Source organism: Bos javanicus, chromosome 3, assembly GCF_032452875.1.
Source record: "Bos javanicus breed banteng chromosome 3, ARS-OSU_banteng_1.0, whole genome shotgun sequence".
NCBI classification, from domain to species: Eukaryota; Metazoa; Chordata; class Mammalia; order Artiodactyla; family Bovidae; genus Bos; species Bos javanicus.
The window spans coordinates 93,524,933-93,542,776 of record NC_083870.1 but is presented as its reverse complement, the minus strand read 5'-3'; the positions used below and the strand labels follow the sequence as shown (position 1 = coordinate 93,542,776).

The following is a 17,844-nucleotide window of genomic DNA, read 5'->3' as shown; positions in this document are numbered from 1 at the left end:
GCTAGTGGAGGTGATGGAATTCCACTGAGCTATTCCAAATCCTGAAAGATGATGCTGTGAAAGGGCTGCACTCAATATACCAGCAAATTTGGAAAACTCAGCAGTGGCCACAGGACTGGAAAAGGTCAGTTTTCATTCCAATCCCAAAGAAAGGCAATGCCAAAGAATGCTCAAACTACCGCACAATTGCACTCATCTCACACGCTAGTAAAGTAATGCTCAAAATTCTCCAAGCCAGGCTTCAGCAATATGTAAACCGTGAACTTCCTGATGTTCAAGCTGGTTTTAGAAAAGGCAGAGGAACCAGAGATCAAATTGCCAACATCGGCTGGATCATGGAAAAAGCAAGAGAGTTCCAGAAAAACATCTATTTCTGCTTTATTGACTATGCCAAAGCCTTTGACAGTGTGGATCACAATAAACTGTGGAAAATTCTTTAAGAGACGGGAATACCAGACCACCTGATCTGCCTCTTGAGAAATTTGTATGCAGGTCAGAAGCAACAGTTAGAACTGGCCATGTAACAACAGACTAGTTCCAAATAGGAAAAGGAGTACGTCAAGGCTGTATATTGTCACCCTGTTTATTTAACTTATATGCAGAGTACATCATGAGAAACACTGGACTGGAAGAAACACAAACTGGAATCAAGATTGCCAGGAGAAATATCAATAACCTCAGATATGCAGATGACACCACCCTTATGGCAGAAAGTGAAGAGGAACTATAAAGCCTCTTGATGAAAGTGAAAGAGGAGAGTGAAAAAGTTGGCTTAAAGCTCAACATTCAGAAAACGAAGATCATGGCATCCTGTCCCACCACTTCATGGGAAATAGATGGGGAAACGGTGGAAACAGTGTCAGACTTTATTGTTCTGGGCTCCAAAATCACTCCAGATGGTGACTGCAGCCATGAAATTAAAAGACACTTACTCCTTGGAAGGAAAGTTATGACCAACCTAGATAGCATATTCAAAAACAGAGACATTACTTTGCCAACAAAGGTTCGTCTAGTCAAGGCTATGGTTTTTCCTGTGGTCATGTTTGGATGTGAAAGTTGGACTGTGAAGAAGGCTGAGCACCAAAGAATTGATGCTTTTGAACTGTGGTGTTGGAGAAGACTCTTGAGAGTCCCTTGGACAGCAAGGAGATCCAACCAGTCCATTCTGAAGGAGATCAGCCCTGGGATTTCTTTGGAAGGAATGATGCTAAAGCTGGAAACTCCAGTACTTTGGCCACCTCATGCGAAGAGTTGACTCATTGGAAAAGACTCTGATGCTGGGAGGGATTGGGGGCAGGAGGAGAAGGGGACGACAGAGGATGAGATGGCTGGATGGCATCACTGACTCGATGGATGTGAGTCTGAGTGAACTCTGGGAGTTGGTGATGGACAGGGAAGCCTGGCGTGCTGCAATTCATGGGGTTGCAAAGAGTCGGACACGACTGAGCGACTGATCTGATCTGATTCCCACTACATTCTTCCTTTTGTCTATAAATGGCACTACCATCCCCTCAGTTATTCAAACCAAACACTTAAATCATCCTTGGTCTTTCCCCTCCCCCTTAGATCTCCCTCATTCCCAGCAGCAAGGCCTTTGAAAATCTATTTTGAATCCATTTCCTTCTCTTCATCTCCTCTGGCATACTGCTTCCACTGTAGTCCATACCACCACCACTTCCTATCTGGACCACTTCAGCAGCCTCATAACTCTCTCCCCACCTAAGTTCTTGCATCCCAGCCTGGCCACTGCACACTGTTTTAAGAATAAGCACAGATCAAACTATTTCACTTTCCTGTTGAATCATTTCAGGGAGTTTCTGAATTCCCTGCTTTGGTGCATGGTCTGGTCCCTGCCCAATTCTCCCCCCACTTACTGGACTCTAGTGACTGGTCCTGTTTTACTTTCTTTGAAACACAAACTGGAATCAAGATTGCCAGGAGAAATATCAATAACCTCAGATATGCAGATGACACCACCCTTATGGCAGAAAGTGAAGAGGAACTAAAAAGTCTCTTGATGAAAGTGAAAGTAGAGAGTGAAAAAGTTGGCTTAAAGCTCAACATTCAGAAAACGAAGATCATGGCATCCGGTCCCATCACTTCATGGGAAATAGATGGGGAAACAACGGAAACAGTGACAGACTTTATTTTGGGGGGCTCCAAAATCACTGCAGATGGTGACTGCAGCCATGAAATTAAAAGACACTTACTCCTTGGAAGGAAAGTTATGACCAACCTAGATAGCATATTCAAAAGCAGAGACATTACTTTGCCAACAAAGGTTCATCTAGTCAAGGCTATGGTTTTTCCTGTGGTCATGTATGGATGTGAGAGTTGGACTGTGAAGAAAGCTGAGTGCCGAAAAATTGATGCTTTTGAACTGTGGTGTTGGAGAAGACTCTTGAGAGTCCCTTGGACTGCAAGGAGATCCAACCAGTCCATTCTGAAGGAGATCAGCCCTGGGATTTCTTTGGAAGGAATGATGCTAAAGCTGAAACTCCAGTACTTTGGCCACCTCATGCAAAGAGTTGACTCATTGGAAAAGACTCTGATGCTGGGAGGGATTGCGGGCAGGAGGAGAAGGGGATGACAGAGGATGAGATGGCTGGATGGCATCACTGACTTGATGGACGTGAGTCTCAGTGAACTCTGGGAGTTGGTGATGGACAGGGAGGCCTGGCGTGCTGCGATTCATGGGGTCGCAGAGTCGGACACGACTGAGTGACTGATCTGATCTGATCTGAACATTACAAATTCTTTTTTCTCTTTCAGAATCTTTGCGGTTTCCTTGTTGAATGGTTAGCTCTTTTTCTTTATTTTATTGGGTCTTAGCTTAAATTCATTTGGTCAGAGACATCATTCCTTGACTGCTTTACCTAAAGTAGATTCCTGTTTTTGTTTGCTTTCTAATATTTTCAATTATTTTTCTGTGCTTATTTCTTTGTGTCCTGGAAAAATATAAACTCAGTGAGGACTGGGACTGGGTCTGGCTTGTTTGCCTTTATACTCCCAGTGCCTCTAACAATGGCATTTGGCAAGCAGCCATTAAATATGTATGAAATGACAGAAAGAAGGGAAGAGGAGGGAGAAATGGGTGGGATCAGTGGGGAGAGAGAAAGAGAGAAGGAAGGAGAGAGGATAGAGAAATGAAAGGCTTTGCTTACTGAGAAGCTGCTACACTCTTTGACTCCTTCAGGTATATATTTCTTGTGTTTACTTGTCCCAGCCCAACCACAACCAGCATGCTTGTGTTATTTCAGAGGAGTTAAAATCCTAAGGCTCCCTCATCTTCCACAGGTCTTTGAGTTTACTTCGGCCTCTAACACTTGAGCCTCTGCAGCCTGTAATCGTTGCGGCTCTCATTTTTTAACCATGGGCCAGTATCTCTGCAAGTTACCTTCTGCACAGGATTCCATTTAATTCTGCAAAGTCATTGGCACTGACTACCTTCTTGCCTGCCTCCCCACAAGAGGTTGTACAGAGATGAAGTAGCTCGCTCAGCATCATATGGCTACCGAATGGAGGAGCCTTGGGATTCTAACCCAGGCCTTTGTACCTGTAGGGACTATGTTCCTTCTGCCATATCAGGTCATTTATCTGTAGTTGTTCCCTAAGTAACAAACAACCAATAGGCAGATGTTGTTAAATTCATGTCTTATAGCTAAAAAATAAATTTTCAGTCCAGCCTCTGCTTACTCTTCTTATACCCTGTTTAATCACCATCGTCTCTTGCCTGGGGATTTGTAGCCTCTAAATTGGTCTTCCTGCCTCCCACTTGCCCTTTTATAGTCCATTTTCCAGGTGGCAGTCAGATTTATTTTTTTAGACATGTAAATTGGATTGTGCTACTCTCCAGGTTATATATACCCTACAGTTCTTCTCACAGTACTTAAAATAAAACCCGCACTCTGAACTATGATGTATAAAGCCCCTTGTTATTTTGCCCTGTGTGTTCCTGTGACCTTAGATCCTTCTCCTCTGCCCTGCTCCAGCCATGCTGGCTTTCTTATACTTCCTTTAACTGCCAAGCTAGTTTCTGTATCCCATTCTTCACACTGAAAATGTAGAACTGACTTTCCTGCCTAAATCTTTACATCAGTTCAGTTCAGTTCAGTTCAGTCGCTCAGTTGTGTCCGACTCTTTGCGACCCCATAAATCACAGCACACCAGGCCTCCCTGTCCATCACCAACTCCCGGAGTTCACTCAAACTCATGTCCATTGAGTCAGTGATGCCATCCAGCCATCATATCCTCTGTTGTCCCCCTCTCCTCCTGCCCCTAATCCCTCCCAGCATCAGGGTCTTTTCCAATGAGTCAGCTCTTCGCATGAGGTGGCCAAAGTACTGGAGTTTCAGCTTTAGCATTGTTCCTTCCAATGAACACCCAAGACTGATCTCCTTTAGAATGGACCGGTTGGATCCCCTTGCAGTCCAAGGGACTCTCAAGAGTCTTTTCCAACACCACAATTCAAAAGCATCAGTTCTTCGGTGCTCAGCTTTCTTCACAGTCCAACTCTCACATCCATACATGACCACAAGAAAAACCATAGCCTTGACTAGACGGACCTTTATTGGCAAAGTAATGTCTCTGTTTTTGAATATGCTATCTAGGTTGGTCATAACTTTCCTTCCAAGGAGTAAGTGTCTTTTAATTTCATGGCTCTAGTCACCATCTGCAGTGATTTTGGAGCCCAGAAAAGTAAAATCTGACACTGTTTCTACTGTTTCCCCATCTATTTCCCATGAAGTGATGGGACCAGATGCCATGATCTTAGTTTTCTGAATGCTGAGCTTTGAGCCAACTTTTTCACTCTCCTCTTTCACTTTCATCAAGAGGCTTTTTAGTTCCTCTTCACTTTCTGCCATAAGGGTGGTGTCATCTGCATATCTGAGGTTATTGATATTTCTCCTGGCAATCTTGATTCCAGCTTGTGCCTCTTCCAGTCCAGCGTTTCTTATGATGTTCTCTGCATGTAAGTTAAATAAGCAGGGTGACAATATACAGCCTTGATGTACTCCTTTTCCTATTTGGAACCAGTCTGTTGTTCCATGTCCAGTTCTAACTGTTGCTTCTTGACCTGCATACAGGTTTCTCAAAAGGCAGCTCAGGTGGTCTGGTATTCCCATCTCTTTCAGAATTTCCCACGGTTCATTGTGATCCACACTGTCAAAGACTTTGGCATAGTCAATAAAGCAGAAATAGATGTTTTTCTGGAACTCTCTTGCTTTTTCCATGATCCAGCAGATGTTGGCAATTTGATCCTCTGCCTTTTCTTTACATGGCAGGCTCATTTACAAAATTTAAGACCTAATTTAAATATCACCTCCCCAGAGAGGAAGAAGCCACCCGACACACATAAATATACTTTCATTATATCCTCTTAACTTGCCTTATTTTCTTCATAGTAACTATATTCTTTATTTTTTTGCATGTCCATTGTCTCCCCCACTGGCATAAAAGCTTCATGAGGATAGGTTCATTGGTTTACCTTTTTTTCAGGACGGCGCCTACCACCTGGTGAGCAATCAGTATTTGTTGAAAAATGAGAATAAAAGTTTAATTGTTTTATTGCCCTAAAAACAATTTCCTTTGGGTGAAAGTCCGAACATCTCTCTTAGAGTTTTTGAAAATTACTACATTTATACAGCATTTACTATATAAACGTTGGAAAAAAAAAAAAACCCAGTACCTAGTACCTATGTGGCTCCATGGATTGAAATCTATTATTTTCCTCAATTCTTCTAGAACTCATCAAATTGAGGCTGCTCCAACCAGCTCTTCAGTTGATGGATTTAAGGCAAATCTTGTCTTTAAGGAGATTGAGAAGAAGCTTGAAGACGTAAGTACAATTTATGTAAAATACTACCAGGAGGACCGTGGGCTAGTGGAAGTGGATACAGATTTCGGGTGTTGCCATGAAGTGGTATAAGTTGAAAATTTATAGCATATTGTCAAGTACTGAGTGTATCTTAGATTTCTCAGTGTCTGTTATGGCTTCCTTGTAATTCTGGTAAAAGTGCATTCAGAGATAGTAAATCTCCAGATTTGAGTTATATAAAGGGATTAAAATCTATTTTGGTCTAATTTCCTTTTGGATTAAAAAGATCTTACTTAGAATCATTCAAAAGAATAATATTTAAAGGAGCCTTAAAAGCATCTAATATTAAAAGTCCTTTTAAAAAGAATTTTTTTGCGTTTGAGTTTTTCAGAGTTTTCAGATCTGTTTTTCTTGTTGTAAAAATGAGCTCATCAAGAGAATTATACAGAAACATACAAATAAAAATTTTTTTAAATTTAATTTTATTTAACTTTACAATATTGTATTGGTTTTGCCATATATCAAAATGAATCTGCCACAGGTATACATGTGTTTCCCATCCTGAACCCTCCTCCCTCCTCCCTCCCCATACTATCTCTCTGGGTCGTCCCAGTACACCAGCCCCAAGCATCCAGTATAGTGCATCGAACCTGGACTGGCGACTCGTTTCATATATGATATTATACGTATTTCAATGCCATTCTCCCAAATCATTCCACCCTCTCCCTCTCCCACAGAGTCCAAAAGACTGTTCTATACATGAGTGTCTCTTTTGCTGTCTCGTATACAGGGTTATTGTTACCATCTTTCTAAATTCCATATATATGTGTTAGTATACTGTATTGGTGTTTTTCTTTCTGGCTTACTTCACTCTGTATAATAGGCTCCAGTTTCATCCACCTCATTTGGACTGATTCAAATGTATTCTTTTTAATGGCTGAGTAATACTCCATTGTGTATATGTGCCACAGCTTTCTTATCCATTCATCTGCTGATGGACATCTAGGTTGCTTCCATGTCCTGGCTATTATAAACAGTGCTGCAATGAACATTGGGGTACACGTGTCTCTTTCAATTCTGGTTTCCTCAGTGTGTATGCCCAGTAGTGGGATTGCTGGATCATAAGGCAGTTCTAGTTCCAGTTTTTTAAGGAATCTCCACACTGTTCTCCATAGTGGCTGTACTAGTTTGCATTCCCACCAACAGTGTAAGAGGGTTCCCTTTTCTCCACACCCTTTCCAGCATTTATTGCTTGTAGACTTTTGGATCGCAGCCATTCTGACTGGTGTGAAATGGTACCTCATAGTGGTTTTTATTTGCATTTCTCTGATAATGAGTGATGTTGAGCATCTTTTCATGTGTCTGTTAGCCATCTGTATGTCTTCTTTGGAGAAATGTCTGTTTAGTTCTTTGGCCCATTTTTTGATTGGGTCATTTATTTTTCTGGAATTGAGCTGTAGGAGTTGCTTGTATATTTTTGAGATGAGTTGTTTGTCTGTTGCTTCACTTGCTATTATTTTCTCCCATTCTGAAGGCTGTCTTTTCACCTTGCTTATAGTTTCCTTTGTTGTGCAAAAGCTTTTTAAGTTTAATTAGGTCCCATTTGTTTATTTTTGCTTTTATTTCCAATATTCTGGGAGGTGGGTCTTAGAGGATCCTGCTGTGATGTATGTCAGAGAGTGTTTTGCCTATGTTCTCCTCTAGGAGTTTTATAGTTTCTGGTCTTACGTTTAGATCTTTAATCTATTTTGAGTTTATTTTTGTGTATGGTGTTAGAAAGTGTTCTAGTTTCATTCTTTTACAAGTGGTTGACCAGTTTTCCTAGCACCACTTGTTAAAGAGATTGTCTTTAATCCATTGTATATTCTTGCCTCCTTTGTCAAAGATAAGGTGTCCATATGTGTGTGGATTTATCTCTGGGCTTTCTATTTTGTTCCATTGATCTATATTTCTGTCTTTGTGCCAGTACCATACTGTCGTGATGACTGTGGCTTTGTAGTAGAGCCTGAAGTCAGGCAGGTTGATTCCTCCAGTTCCATTCTTCGTTCTCAAGATAGCTTTGGCTACTCGAGGTTTTTTGTATTTCCATACAAATTGTGAAATTATTTGTTCTAGCTCGGTGAAGAATACCGTTGGTAGCTTGATAGGGATTGCATTGAATCTATAAATTGCTTTGGGTAGTATGCTCATTTTCACTATATTGATTCTTCCGATCCATGAACATGGTATATTTCTCCATCTGTTAGTGTCCTCTTTGATTTCTTTCACCAGTGTTTTATAGTTTTCTATATATAGGTCTTTAGTTTCTTTAGGTAGATATATTCCTAAGTATTTTATTCTTTTTGTTGCAATGGTGAATGGAATTGTTTCCTTAATTTCTCTATTTTCTCATTATTAGTGTATAGGAATGCAAGGGATTTCTGTGTGTTGATTTTATATCCTGCAACTTTACTATATTCATTGATTAGTTCTAGTAATTTTCTGGTAGAGTCTTTAGGGTTTTCTATGTAGAGGATCATGTCATCTGCAAACAATGAGAGTTTTACTTCTTCTTTTCCAGTTTGGATTCCTTTTATTTCTTTTTCTGCTCTGATTGCTGTGGCCAAAACTTCCAAAACTATGTTGAATAGTAATGGTGAAAGTGGGCACCCTTGTCTTGTTCCTGACTGAAAGGTTGTTGTTGAATCACACGAATACACCGGGATTCTTGGCCCCCGGAGGAGAAGAATTCAATCCGGGGCCAGAGACGAGGCTTGATCACTCGGAGCTTTTGTGTAATAAAGGTTTATTAAAGTGTAAAGGAGATAGAGAAAGCTTCTGACATAGGCATCAGAAGGGGGCAGAAAGAGTACCCGCTTGCTGGTATTAACAATGAGGTTATATAATCCAAACAATGTCTGGAGTTTGTAAAGACCTCCTACGACCTACTCCCATAATTTACATTTTAAGATAACACTGTCCTCAGGCAAGATACATCCTTGTAAAGACCAGGTATACTCCCATAATTAACATTTTAAAATAACAGAAGGTTGAATCCAAAGACTGTCCTTAGGCAGGATACATTATTGGTATATAATCCTAAGGAATGTGGAGAAAGAAAAAAAGTTTGTCCTTTTTTCCTCCTTGAGAATTCCAGACCCCTCTCTCCTTGGGGACCCCTAGACTTCCTATCAACCTGCCTAGGAACTGACTCTCTCACTGACTTTAGGGGAAATGCTTTCAATTTTTCACCATTGAGGATAATGTTTGCTGTGGGTTTGTCATATATAGCTTTTATTATAAGTTGAGGTATGTTCCTTCTATTCCTGCTTTCTGGAGAGTTTTTATCATAAATGGATGTTGAATTTTGTCAAAGGCTTTCTCTGCATCTATTGACATAATCATATGGTTTTTGTTTTTCAATTTGTTAATGTGGTGTATTACATTGATTGATTTGCGGATATTGAAGAATCCTCGCATCCCTGGGATAAAGCCCACTTGGTCATGGTGTATGATCTTTTTAATGTGTTGTTGGATTCTGATTGCTAGAATTTTGTTAAGGATTTTTGCATCTATGTTCATCAGTGATATTGGCCTGTAGTTTTCTTTTTTTGTGGCATCTTTGTCAGGTTTTGGTATTAGGGTGATGATGGCCTCATAGAATGAGTTTGGAAGTTTACATTCCTCTGCAATTTTCTGGAAGAGTTTGAGTAGGATAGGTGTTAGCTATTCTGTAAATTTTCAGTAGAATTCAGCTGTGAAGCCATCTGGACCTGGGCTTTTGTTTGCTGGAAGATTTTTGATTACAGTTTCAATTTCCGTGCTTGTGATGGGTCTGTTAAGATTTCTATTTCTTCCTGGTCCAGTTTTGGAAAGTTGTACTTTTCTAAGAATTTGTCCATTTCTTCCAAGTTGTCCATTTTATTGGCATATAATTGCTGATAGTAGTCTCTTATGATCCTTTGTATTTCTGTGTTGTCTGTTGTGATCTCTCCGTTTTCATTTCTAATTTTATTGATTTGATTTTCTCCCTTTGTTTCTTGATGAGTCTGGCTAATGGTTTGTCAATTTTATTTATCCTTTCAAAGAACCAGCTTTTGGCTTTGTTGATTTTTGCTATGGTCTCTTTTGTTTCTTTTGCATTTATTTCTGCCCTAATTTTTAAGATTTCTTTCCTTCTACTAACCCTGGGGTTCTTCATTTCTTCCTTTTCTAGTTGCTTTAGGTGTACAGTTAGATTATTTATTTGACTTTTTTCTTGTTTCTTGAGGTATGCCTGTATTGCTATGAACTTTCCCCTTAGGACTGCTTTTACAGTGTCCCACAGGTTTTGGGTTGTTGTGTTTTCATTTTCATTCGTTTCTATGCAAATTTTGATTTCTTTTTTGATTTCTTCTGTGATTTGTTGGTTATTCAGCAGCGTGTTGTTCAGCCTCCATATGTTGGAATTTTTAATAGTTTTTCTCCTGTAATTGTGATCTAATCTTACTGCATTGTGGTCAGAAAAGATGCTTGGAATGATTTCAATTTTTATGAATATACCAAGGCTAGATTTATGGCCCAGGATGTGATCTATCCTGGAGAAGGTTCCGTGTGCACTTGAGAAAAAGGTGAAATTCATTGTTTTGGGATGAAATGTCCTATAGATATCAATTAGGTCTAACTGGTCTATTGTATCGTTTAAGATTTGTGTTTCCTTGTTAATTTTCTGTTTAGTTGATCTATCCATAGGTGTGAATGGGGTATTAAAGTCTCCCACTATTATTGTGTTATTGTTAATTTCCCCTTTCATACTTATTAGTATTTGTCTTACATATTGTGGTGCTCCTATGTTGGGTGCATATATATTTATAATTGTTATATCTTCTTCTTGGATTGATCCTTTGATCATTATGTGGTGACCTTCTTTGTCTCTTTTCACAGCCTTTGTTTTAAAGTCTATTTTATCTGATATGAGTATTGCTACTCCTGCTTTCTTTTGGTCCCTATTTGCATGGAAAATCTTTTTCCAGGCCTTCACTTTCAGTCTGTATGTGTCCCCTGTTTTGAGATGGGTCTCTTGTAAACAACATATGTAGGGGTCTTGTTTTTTTATCTATTCAGCCAGTCTTTGTCTTTTGGTTGGGGCATTCAACCCATTTACGTTTAAGGTAATTACTGATAAGTATGATCCCGTTGCCATTTACTTTATTGTTTTGGGTTCGAATTTATACACTCTTTTTGTGTTTCCTGTCTAGAGAAGTATCCTTTAGTATTGGTTGGAGAGCTGGTTTGGTGGTGCTGAATTCTCTCAGCTTTTGCTTGTCTGTGAAGCTTTTGATTTCCCCTTCATATTTGAATGAGATCCTTGCTGGGTACAATAATCTGGGCTGTAGGTTATTTTCTTTCATCACTTTAAATATGTCTTGCCATTCCCTCCTGGCTTGGAGAGTTTCTATTGAAAGATCAGCTGTTATCCTTATGGAAATTCCCTTGTGTGTTATTTGTTGTTTTTCCCTTGCTGCTTTTAATATTTGTTCTTTGTGTTTGATCTTTGTTAATTTGATTAATATGTGTCTTGGGGTGTTTCGCCTTGGGTTTATCCTGTTTGGGACTCTCTGGGTTTCTTGGACTTGGGTGATTATTTCCTTCCCCATTTTAGGGAAGTTTTCAACTATTATCTCCTCAAGTACTTTCTCATGGTCTTTCTTTTTGTCTTCTTCTTCTGGGACCCCTATGATTCGAATGTTGTAGCATTTAATATTGTCCTGGAGGTCTCTGAGATTGTCCTCATTTCTTTTAATTCGTTTTTCTTTTTTCCTCTCTGATTCATTTATTTCTACCATTCTATCTTCTAATTCACTAATCCTATCTTCTGCCTCTGTTATTCTACTATTTGTTGCCTCCAGAGTATTTTTGATCTCATTTATTGCATTATTCATTGTATATTGACTCTTTTTTATTTCTTCTAGGTCCTTGTTAAACCTTTCTTGCATTTTCTCAATCCTTGTCTCCAGGCTATTTATCTGTGATTCCATTTTGATTTCAAGATTTTGGATCAATTTGACTATCATTATTCGGAATTCTTTCTCAGGTAGATTCCCTATCTCTTCCTCTTTAGTTTGGTTTGGTGGGCATTTATCCTGTTCCTTTACCTGCTGGGTATTCCTCTGTCTCTTCATCTTGTTTAAATTGCTGAGTTTGGGGTGTCCTTTCTGTATTCTGGCAGTTTGTGGAGTTCTCTTTATTGTGGTGTTTCCTCACTGTGTGTGGTTTTGTATAGGTGGCTTGTCAAGGTTTCTTGGTTAGGGAAGCTTGTGTCGGTGTTCTGGTGGGTGGAGCTGGATTTCTTCTCTCTGGAGTGCAATGAAGTGTCCAGTAATGAGTTATGAGATGTCTATGGTTTTGGGGTGACTTTGGGCAGCCTGTATATTGGAGCTCAGGGCTGTATTCCTGTGTTGCTGGAGAATTTGCTTGGTATGTCTTGCCCTGGAACTTGTTGGCCCTTGTGTGGTGCTTGGTTTCAGCGTAGGTATGGAGGCATTTGATGAGCTCCTGTCAATTAATGTTCCCTGGAGTCAGGGTTGGGACTTAAGCCTCCTGCTTCCAGTTATCGGTCTTATTTTTACAGTAGTCTCAAAACTTCTTCTTCTATACAGCACCATTGATAAAACATCTAGGTTAAAGATGAAAAGTTTCTCCACCATGAGGGTCACCCAGAAAGGTTCACAGCATTACATGGAGAAGAGAAGAGGGAGGAGGGAGTTGGAGTGACCCAAATGAGATGAGGTGGAATCAATAGAGGAGAGAGCAGGCTAACCAGTAATCACTTCCTTATGTGCACTCCACAACTGGACTGCTCAGAGATGTTCACGGAGTTATACAGAGAAGAGAAGAGGGAGGAAGGAGACAGAAGTGGCCAGGAGGATAAAAGGAGGGAATGAAAAGGAGAGAGACAGATCCAGCCAGTAATCAGTTCCCTAAGTGTTCTCCACCATCTGGAACACACAGAAATTCACAGAGTTGGGTAGAGTAGAGAAGGGTTAGGGAGGAGACACAGGCGACCTGGTGGAAAAAAAGGACAGTCTGAAGGGGGAGAGAGCAGTCAAGCCAGTAATCTCACTCCCTAGTAAAAAATGGGTACTGAAGATTGGGTTCTTAAAGGTACAAAATTGATAACGAATTCCTAAAAGCAAAAATTAAAAATCTAGAGTAGAGTTTGGAATTTCAAAAATACAATGTTAAAGAAAAGAAGAAGGAAAAGAAAGAGAGAAAAAGAAAAAAAAAAGTCACAAAAATTATAAAGAAAATATAGGTACAAAATTGATAACTAATACCAAAAAGCAAAAGTTAAAAAATCTAGAGTAGAGTTTGGAATTTCAAAAATACAGTGTTAAAGAAAAGAAGAAGGAAAAGAGAGAAAAACAAAAACAAAGTCACAAAAATTATAAAGAAGATATAGGTACAAAATTGATAACAAATACCAAAAAGCATAAATTAAAAATCTGGAGTAGAATTTGGAATTTCAGGAATACAGTGTTAAAGAAAAGATGAAGAGAAAGAAAGAGAGAAAAAAAAAAAGTCACAAAAGTTATAAAAAAATATATAGGTACAAAATTGATAACAAATACCAAAAAGCTAAAATTAAAAATCTAGAGCACAGTTTGGAATTTCAAAAATACAATGTTAAAGAAAAGAAGAAAAAAAAAAAAAAAAGGTCACAAAAGTTATAAAAAATATATATATGAAGTTTGCTTTTTTTAAAAAAAAGGGTCTTTTTTTTTTTTTGCAAAGTAATAGTAGGTTATAAAAGTGAAAATTAAAGGAGTAATAGAGGACTTAAAAAAATTTTTTTAATTTAAAAAAAAGAAAGAAAGAATGATCGTAAAAATAGTAAAAATATATATAGGATTTTCTCTGATGTTGTTGTGGGTATTGTGGGTTCAGTTCATTTTTGGCTAGTTCCTTGTTCCGGCTTATATTTCTCAAGATCTATAGGCCCCTTCCTATGTAGTTGGTACTAACCACGGGGTTTTAATCTATTGCCTGTCGCTTCCAAAGTGGTTCCCTCTGTTATAGCTTCTTCTGTTTGCTTGTCTCTTCAGTGTCTGATTTCCGCCCTGATACAAAGGGGGCGGTGGTGGACACCTTTTTTTTTTTTTTTTAAGGCTCACTTGTTCAGTCGTGCTGTGGGGAGGGACTGCTACTGCTGCTAAGTCACTTCAGTCGTGTCCGACTCTGTGTGACCCCATAGGCAGCCCACCAGGCTCCCCCGTCCCTGGGATTCTCCAGGCAAGAACACTGGAGTGGGTTGCCATTTCCTTCTCCAATGCATGAAAGTGAAAAGTGAAAGTGAAGTCGCTCAGTTGTGTCGGACTCTTGGTGACCCCATGGACTGCAGCCTACCAGGCCCCTCCATCCATGGGATTTTCCAGGCAAAAGTACTGGAGTGGGGTGCCATTGCCTTCTCCATGGGGAGGGAGGGACGCTGCAAATAAATAAGACTGGCATGTGCGCAGGGCCTCAGCCACACTGGGCCTGTCCCCGATCACGGTGCGTGTAGACTCCCTGCCCACACTGCTCAGGCTCTAGATTGCTCCGCCAGGAACCATCCGTGGCCAGCCCTGGGCTGCTTGAACCTCCCAGGTCTAAGCTGCTCAGGTTCAGGCACTCGGGTAGTCCTCAGAGGCACAGATTTGGTTGGGCCTGCGTTTTGTGCCCTTCCTAGGTCCGAGCAGCTCAGAGAAGAAAGACAAGACATATACTTGTCTTTCAATGATGAAGTGTTTGGCGAGCGCAGTTGCTGCAACTTATCGCCTCCCCGCTGCTCGGTTATCTGGGTGTACAACTGGCACACCTTTGCAGGCGGATGTTGACTGTCCAGAACCCCAAGAACTTTTAGTTAGCAAAGAAGCCTGCTTACAGTTTTGTAGATAATGTCTCTCTGGGGCTGCGATTGCCCCCTTCCGGCTCTGGCTGCCTGTCACCGGAGGGGGACGGTCTGCAGCCAGCTATCTCTGTACAGTCCTTGTTCCGTGTGCGGGCCTGGCAATGTCTTAGGTTAGGGCTGGCTTTTCGCGTGGTAGATATCCCACAGTCTGGTTTGCTAGCCCAAATTATTTCCCTCAGGTAGTGCTCAGGGTATTCAGGCCAGATCCTTACTCTAAGCAATGCAGCCCGCGCTGGGCTTCCCTGCCCAGCCCCCGCTTGCTAATGGCAGATGCAGGCGTCTGCGCTGCTTCTCCGCTGGGGGAGTTAACGTAGGGCTCGTAATCTGGGGGTTTTAATTGTTTATTTATTTTTCCTCCCTGTTATGTTGCCCTCTGTGCTTCCAAGGCTCGGCACAGACTCGGCAGTGAGAATGTTTCCTGGTGTTTGGAAACTTCTCTCTTTTTAAGACTCCCTTCCCAGACGGAGCTCCGTCCCTCCCTCTTTTGTCTCTTTTTTTGTCTTTTATATTTTTTCCTACCCCTTTCAAAGACAATGGGTTGCTTTTCTGGGTGCCTGATGTCCTCTGCCGGCATTCACAAGTTGTTTTGTGGAATTTACTTGGCGTTTAAATGTTCTTTTGATGAATTTGTGGGGGGAAAAGTGTTCTCCCCGTCATATTCCTCCGCCATCTTAGCTCCTCCAAGAAAAATTTTAAATATCCTGAAATGCCATTACTGAGCACTCCCTAAAGTATTAACGGTGGTTGATATTCTTTCAGACATCTCTCTGTGTATCTGAATAAACAGTTTTACACAACTAGGATCATACAGTACATGCTGAATTTTTAAATTTGTTATATGTGGACCTCTGTTTATGTACAGTAATTAGTTCTTGATAGATAATAGTCATACTAAAGCAACCTAATAGTAACTCTTTCTCCAAAAAGAGAGTTGTTCCCTTGGGTAAAATTAGACATTTACTTCATTGTTTCATTAAAGACATCTTGGAATTTCATAATTGATTTTAATTTTACACATCTGTGAAACTGACCAGTGGGCTCAAATAAAAAGATTCAGAATATTTAAGGTGTGCAGTTCACTCATGTTAGAGGCACAGAGTGAAAACAGACATTGTGCATATCTCGAAACTCCCTTATTGTAACACAAAGGATTTCTTAACATCTTAAGGTGATTGTGCTGTGGGTGTGATTGCACTAAATAGCTAACGTGAATGACATGTCTTGACAAAATACCCTACATTTCTAGAATTTTTGTAACGATCATCAGTCTTCTTGAGGTAGAGAGGGCCAGGGTTGACTGTTTCCAGCAGGCAGGCACTGGCCCAGCAGCTTGCAGACCTGTTCTGCCACCATTTTGCAAGGATACACCTGCATTGGTCTACCTGTTGTTTTATAACCAGCTTCTTATTTCTTGATAGTACGTTCCCTACCCATAAATATGAACCCTTACCATGAGTTTTAATGACCCCATAGTATATGTTTGATTATAAATATACTCTATTTAACTAGCCTCTTATGATGAACATTAGGTTGTATTTAAGTCTTGCAAAAAATAAAGTTATAATAAATTTCCATTTGTACTCATCTTTAGGTACTTAATGCCATGATACATATTGCCAGACTATCCACCAAAAAGAGGGTATTAATTTCCAGACTCAATGATAGTTCATGAGATTGACTGTTTTTTCTTCACTCTATCTCCAGTGCTTTGTTGACTGGTTTTTTAAAAAAAACCTTTCCCAAGAGTAGAAAAGTATATCTGCTTATTGTTTTTGAAATTTCTTTCATTACAAGTATCCACTAAAATGAAGTTGAACTTGCTAAGGCCTGAAAAAAAATTTTTTAATGACACCAATATTTGCCTGCAGAGTAGCCCATAGGATAGTTAACTTCTGCCAGGTTGTCCCATTTTTTAACATTATTCTGTCAAAAAAAAAAGTTTAGAGAGTATCTGATATGGCTGTATGTCAGCCATTGAATACTTCATTATTGGGATTAACAGTGGTGTTTTTATTTCACAGTGTTCTTTTAACTTTGCACATGTTTGCCTCTTGCTCCCATTTTAATTCTTCTCCCTCTGTAACCTCTCTTGTGTCAACCTTGTCCCCTTATTTTTTTCTCTCCTTCTCACGACTGTCAGTTTTCTAAATGTTTGCCACACCAGAAAATGAAAGTATTGGAATCTTTTGTCAATTCATGCATTTTCTTCATTGGGAAAAAAGAAATCTGGCAAGAGATTTTATTTCCACTTTTGTCTTTGTTAGCAGTACCCTATTGCCCTTCTTTGAATTCTGTCTTAATTTTTTGTTCCTGTTCAGTTTACCACAGGACCTACTCCTTGACCTTTTGCTACTCAAAAAGAATTACTTTTCTTCAAGTACGGAAGGCACTTAGAACTATTTGTGATCTCCAGTTTCACAAAAGATGTGTAGTTTCTTTACCCTTTTAACTCTCTCCTTGTCCATTTCCTTACCCTCTCTCACTCCCTCTTCAATTGAAACTGTCTTATTGGCTAAAGGATTTGATTTTATAAGAGGATCAGTTGGTTCTCAAAAGTAACAGCAGATGCAAAGTTAATCTACATCTGTCTTAAAGAAGTGGAAGGAGTTTCTAAGTATTGGGGTAGTTTCTAAACATTTGCTGTGTTTTCCTGCTCTAACTTGGCATCTGCCATAACTATTCCTGAGGCATTGTGCAAGCAGATGTCATAGATGTAGCTGTTCATGGGCCGTTGGCTCCAGAGGAGGCCTGGCTCTTTGGGTGGCCCAGACCCCAGCATTACTAATCTACTTTTCTAGGTTACCTCCGCAGAACCTTGAAGGACAAAAGATTTTAAGGAATGTGGAAAAGACTTTGAACTTTCTTTCAATTTATGCATGGTGACAGAAACTACTTTTATAGGCTAAAGTTTGAAAGTATTGATGTAACCACCTTTGCCATATGATAGCAAATGGAAAGAGCATTGAATTTGAAGTTAAACCGACCTGAATTTGAGTTCTGGTTGTATTACTTACTTGTCATATGTTACCTCCCCTCAGGGAACATTAGAGTTTAGTGGCAAGACAGACATGGAAAAAATTTCCTAGGAAAAAAAAGAAAACGGCTTTGACAAGAAACA

The 17,844-nt window shown here is 39.8% G+C and overlaps 1 protein-coding gene across 2 annotated transcripts in view; it reads left to right on the top strand.

The window, feature by feature from the left end:
• The window catches only part of LOC133244577 (sterol carrier protein 2), a 119,518-nt gene that overhangs the window by 86,263 nt on the left and 15,411 nt on the right, over positions 1-17,844 (top strand). For both annotated transcript variants that reach the window (XM_061411939.1, XM_061411941.1), the window contains one exon: positions 5,746-5,839. In XM_061411939.1, coding sequence (XP_061267923.1) covers positions 5,746-5,839 — 94 coding nt within the window. The remainder of the gene's footprint in view (positions 1-5,745; positions 5,840-17,844) is intronic.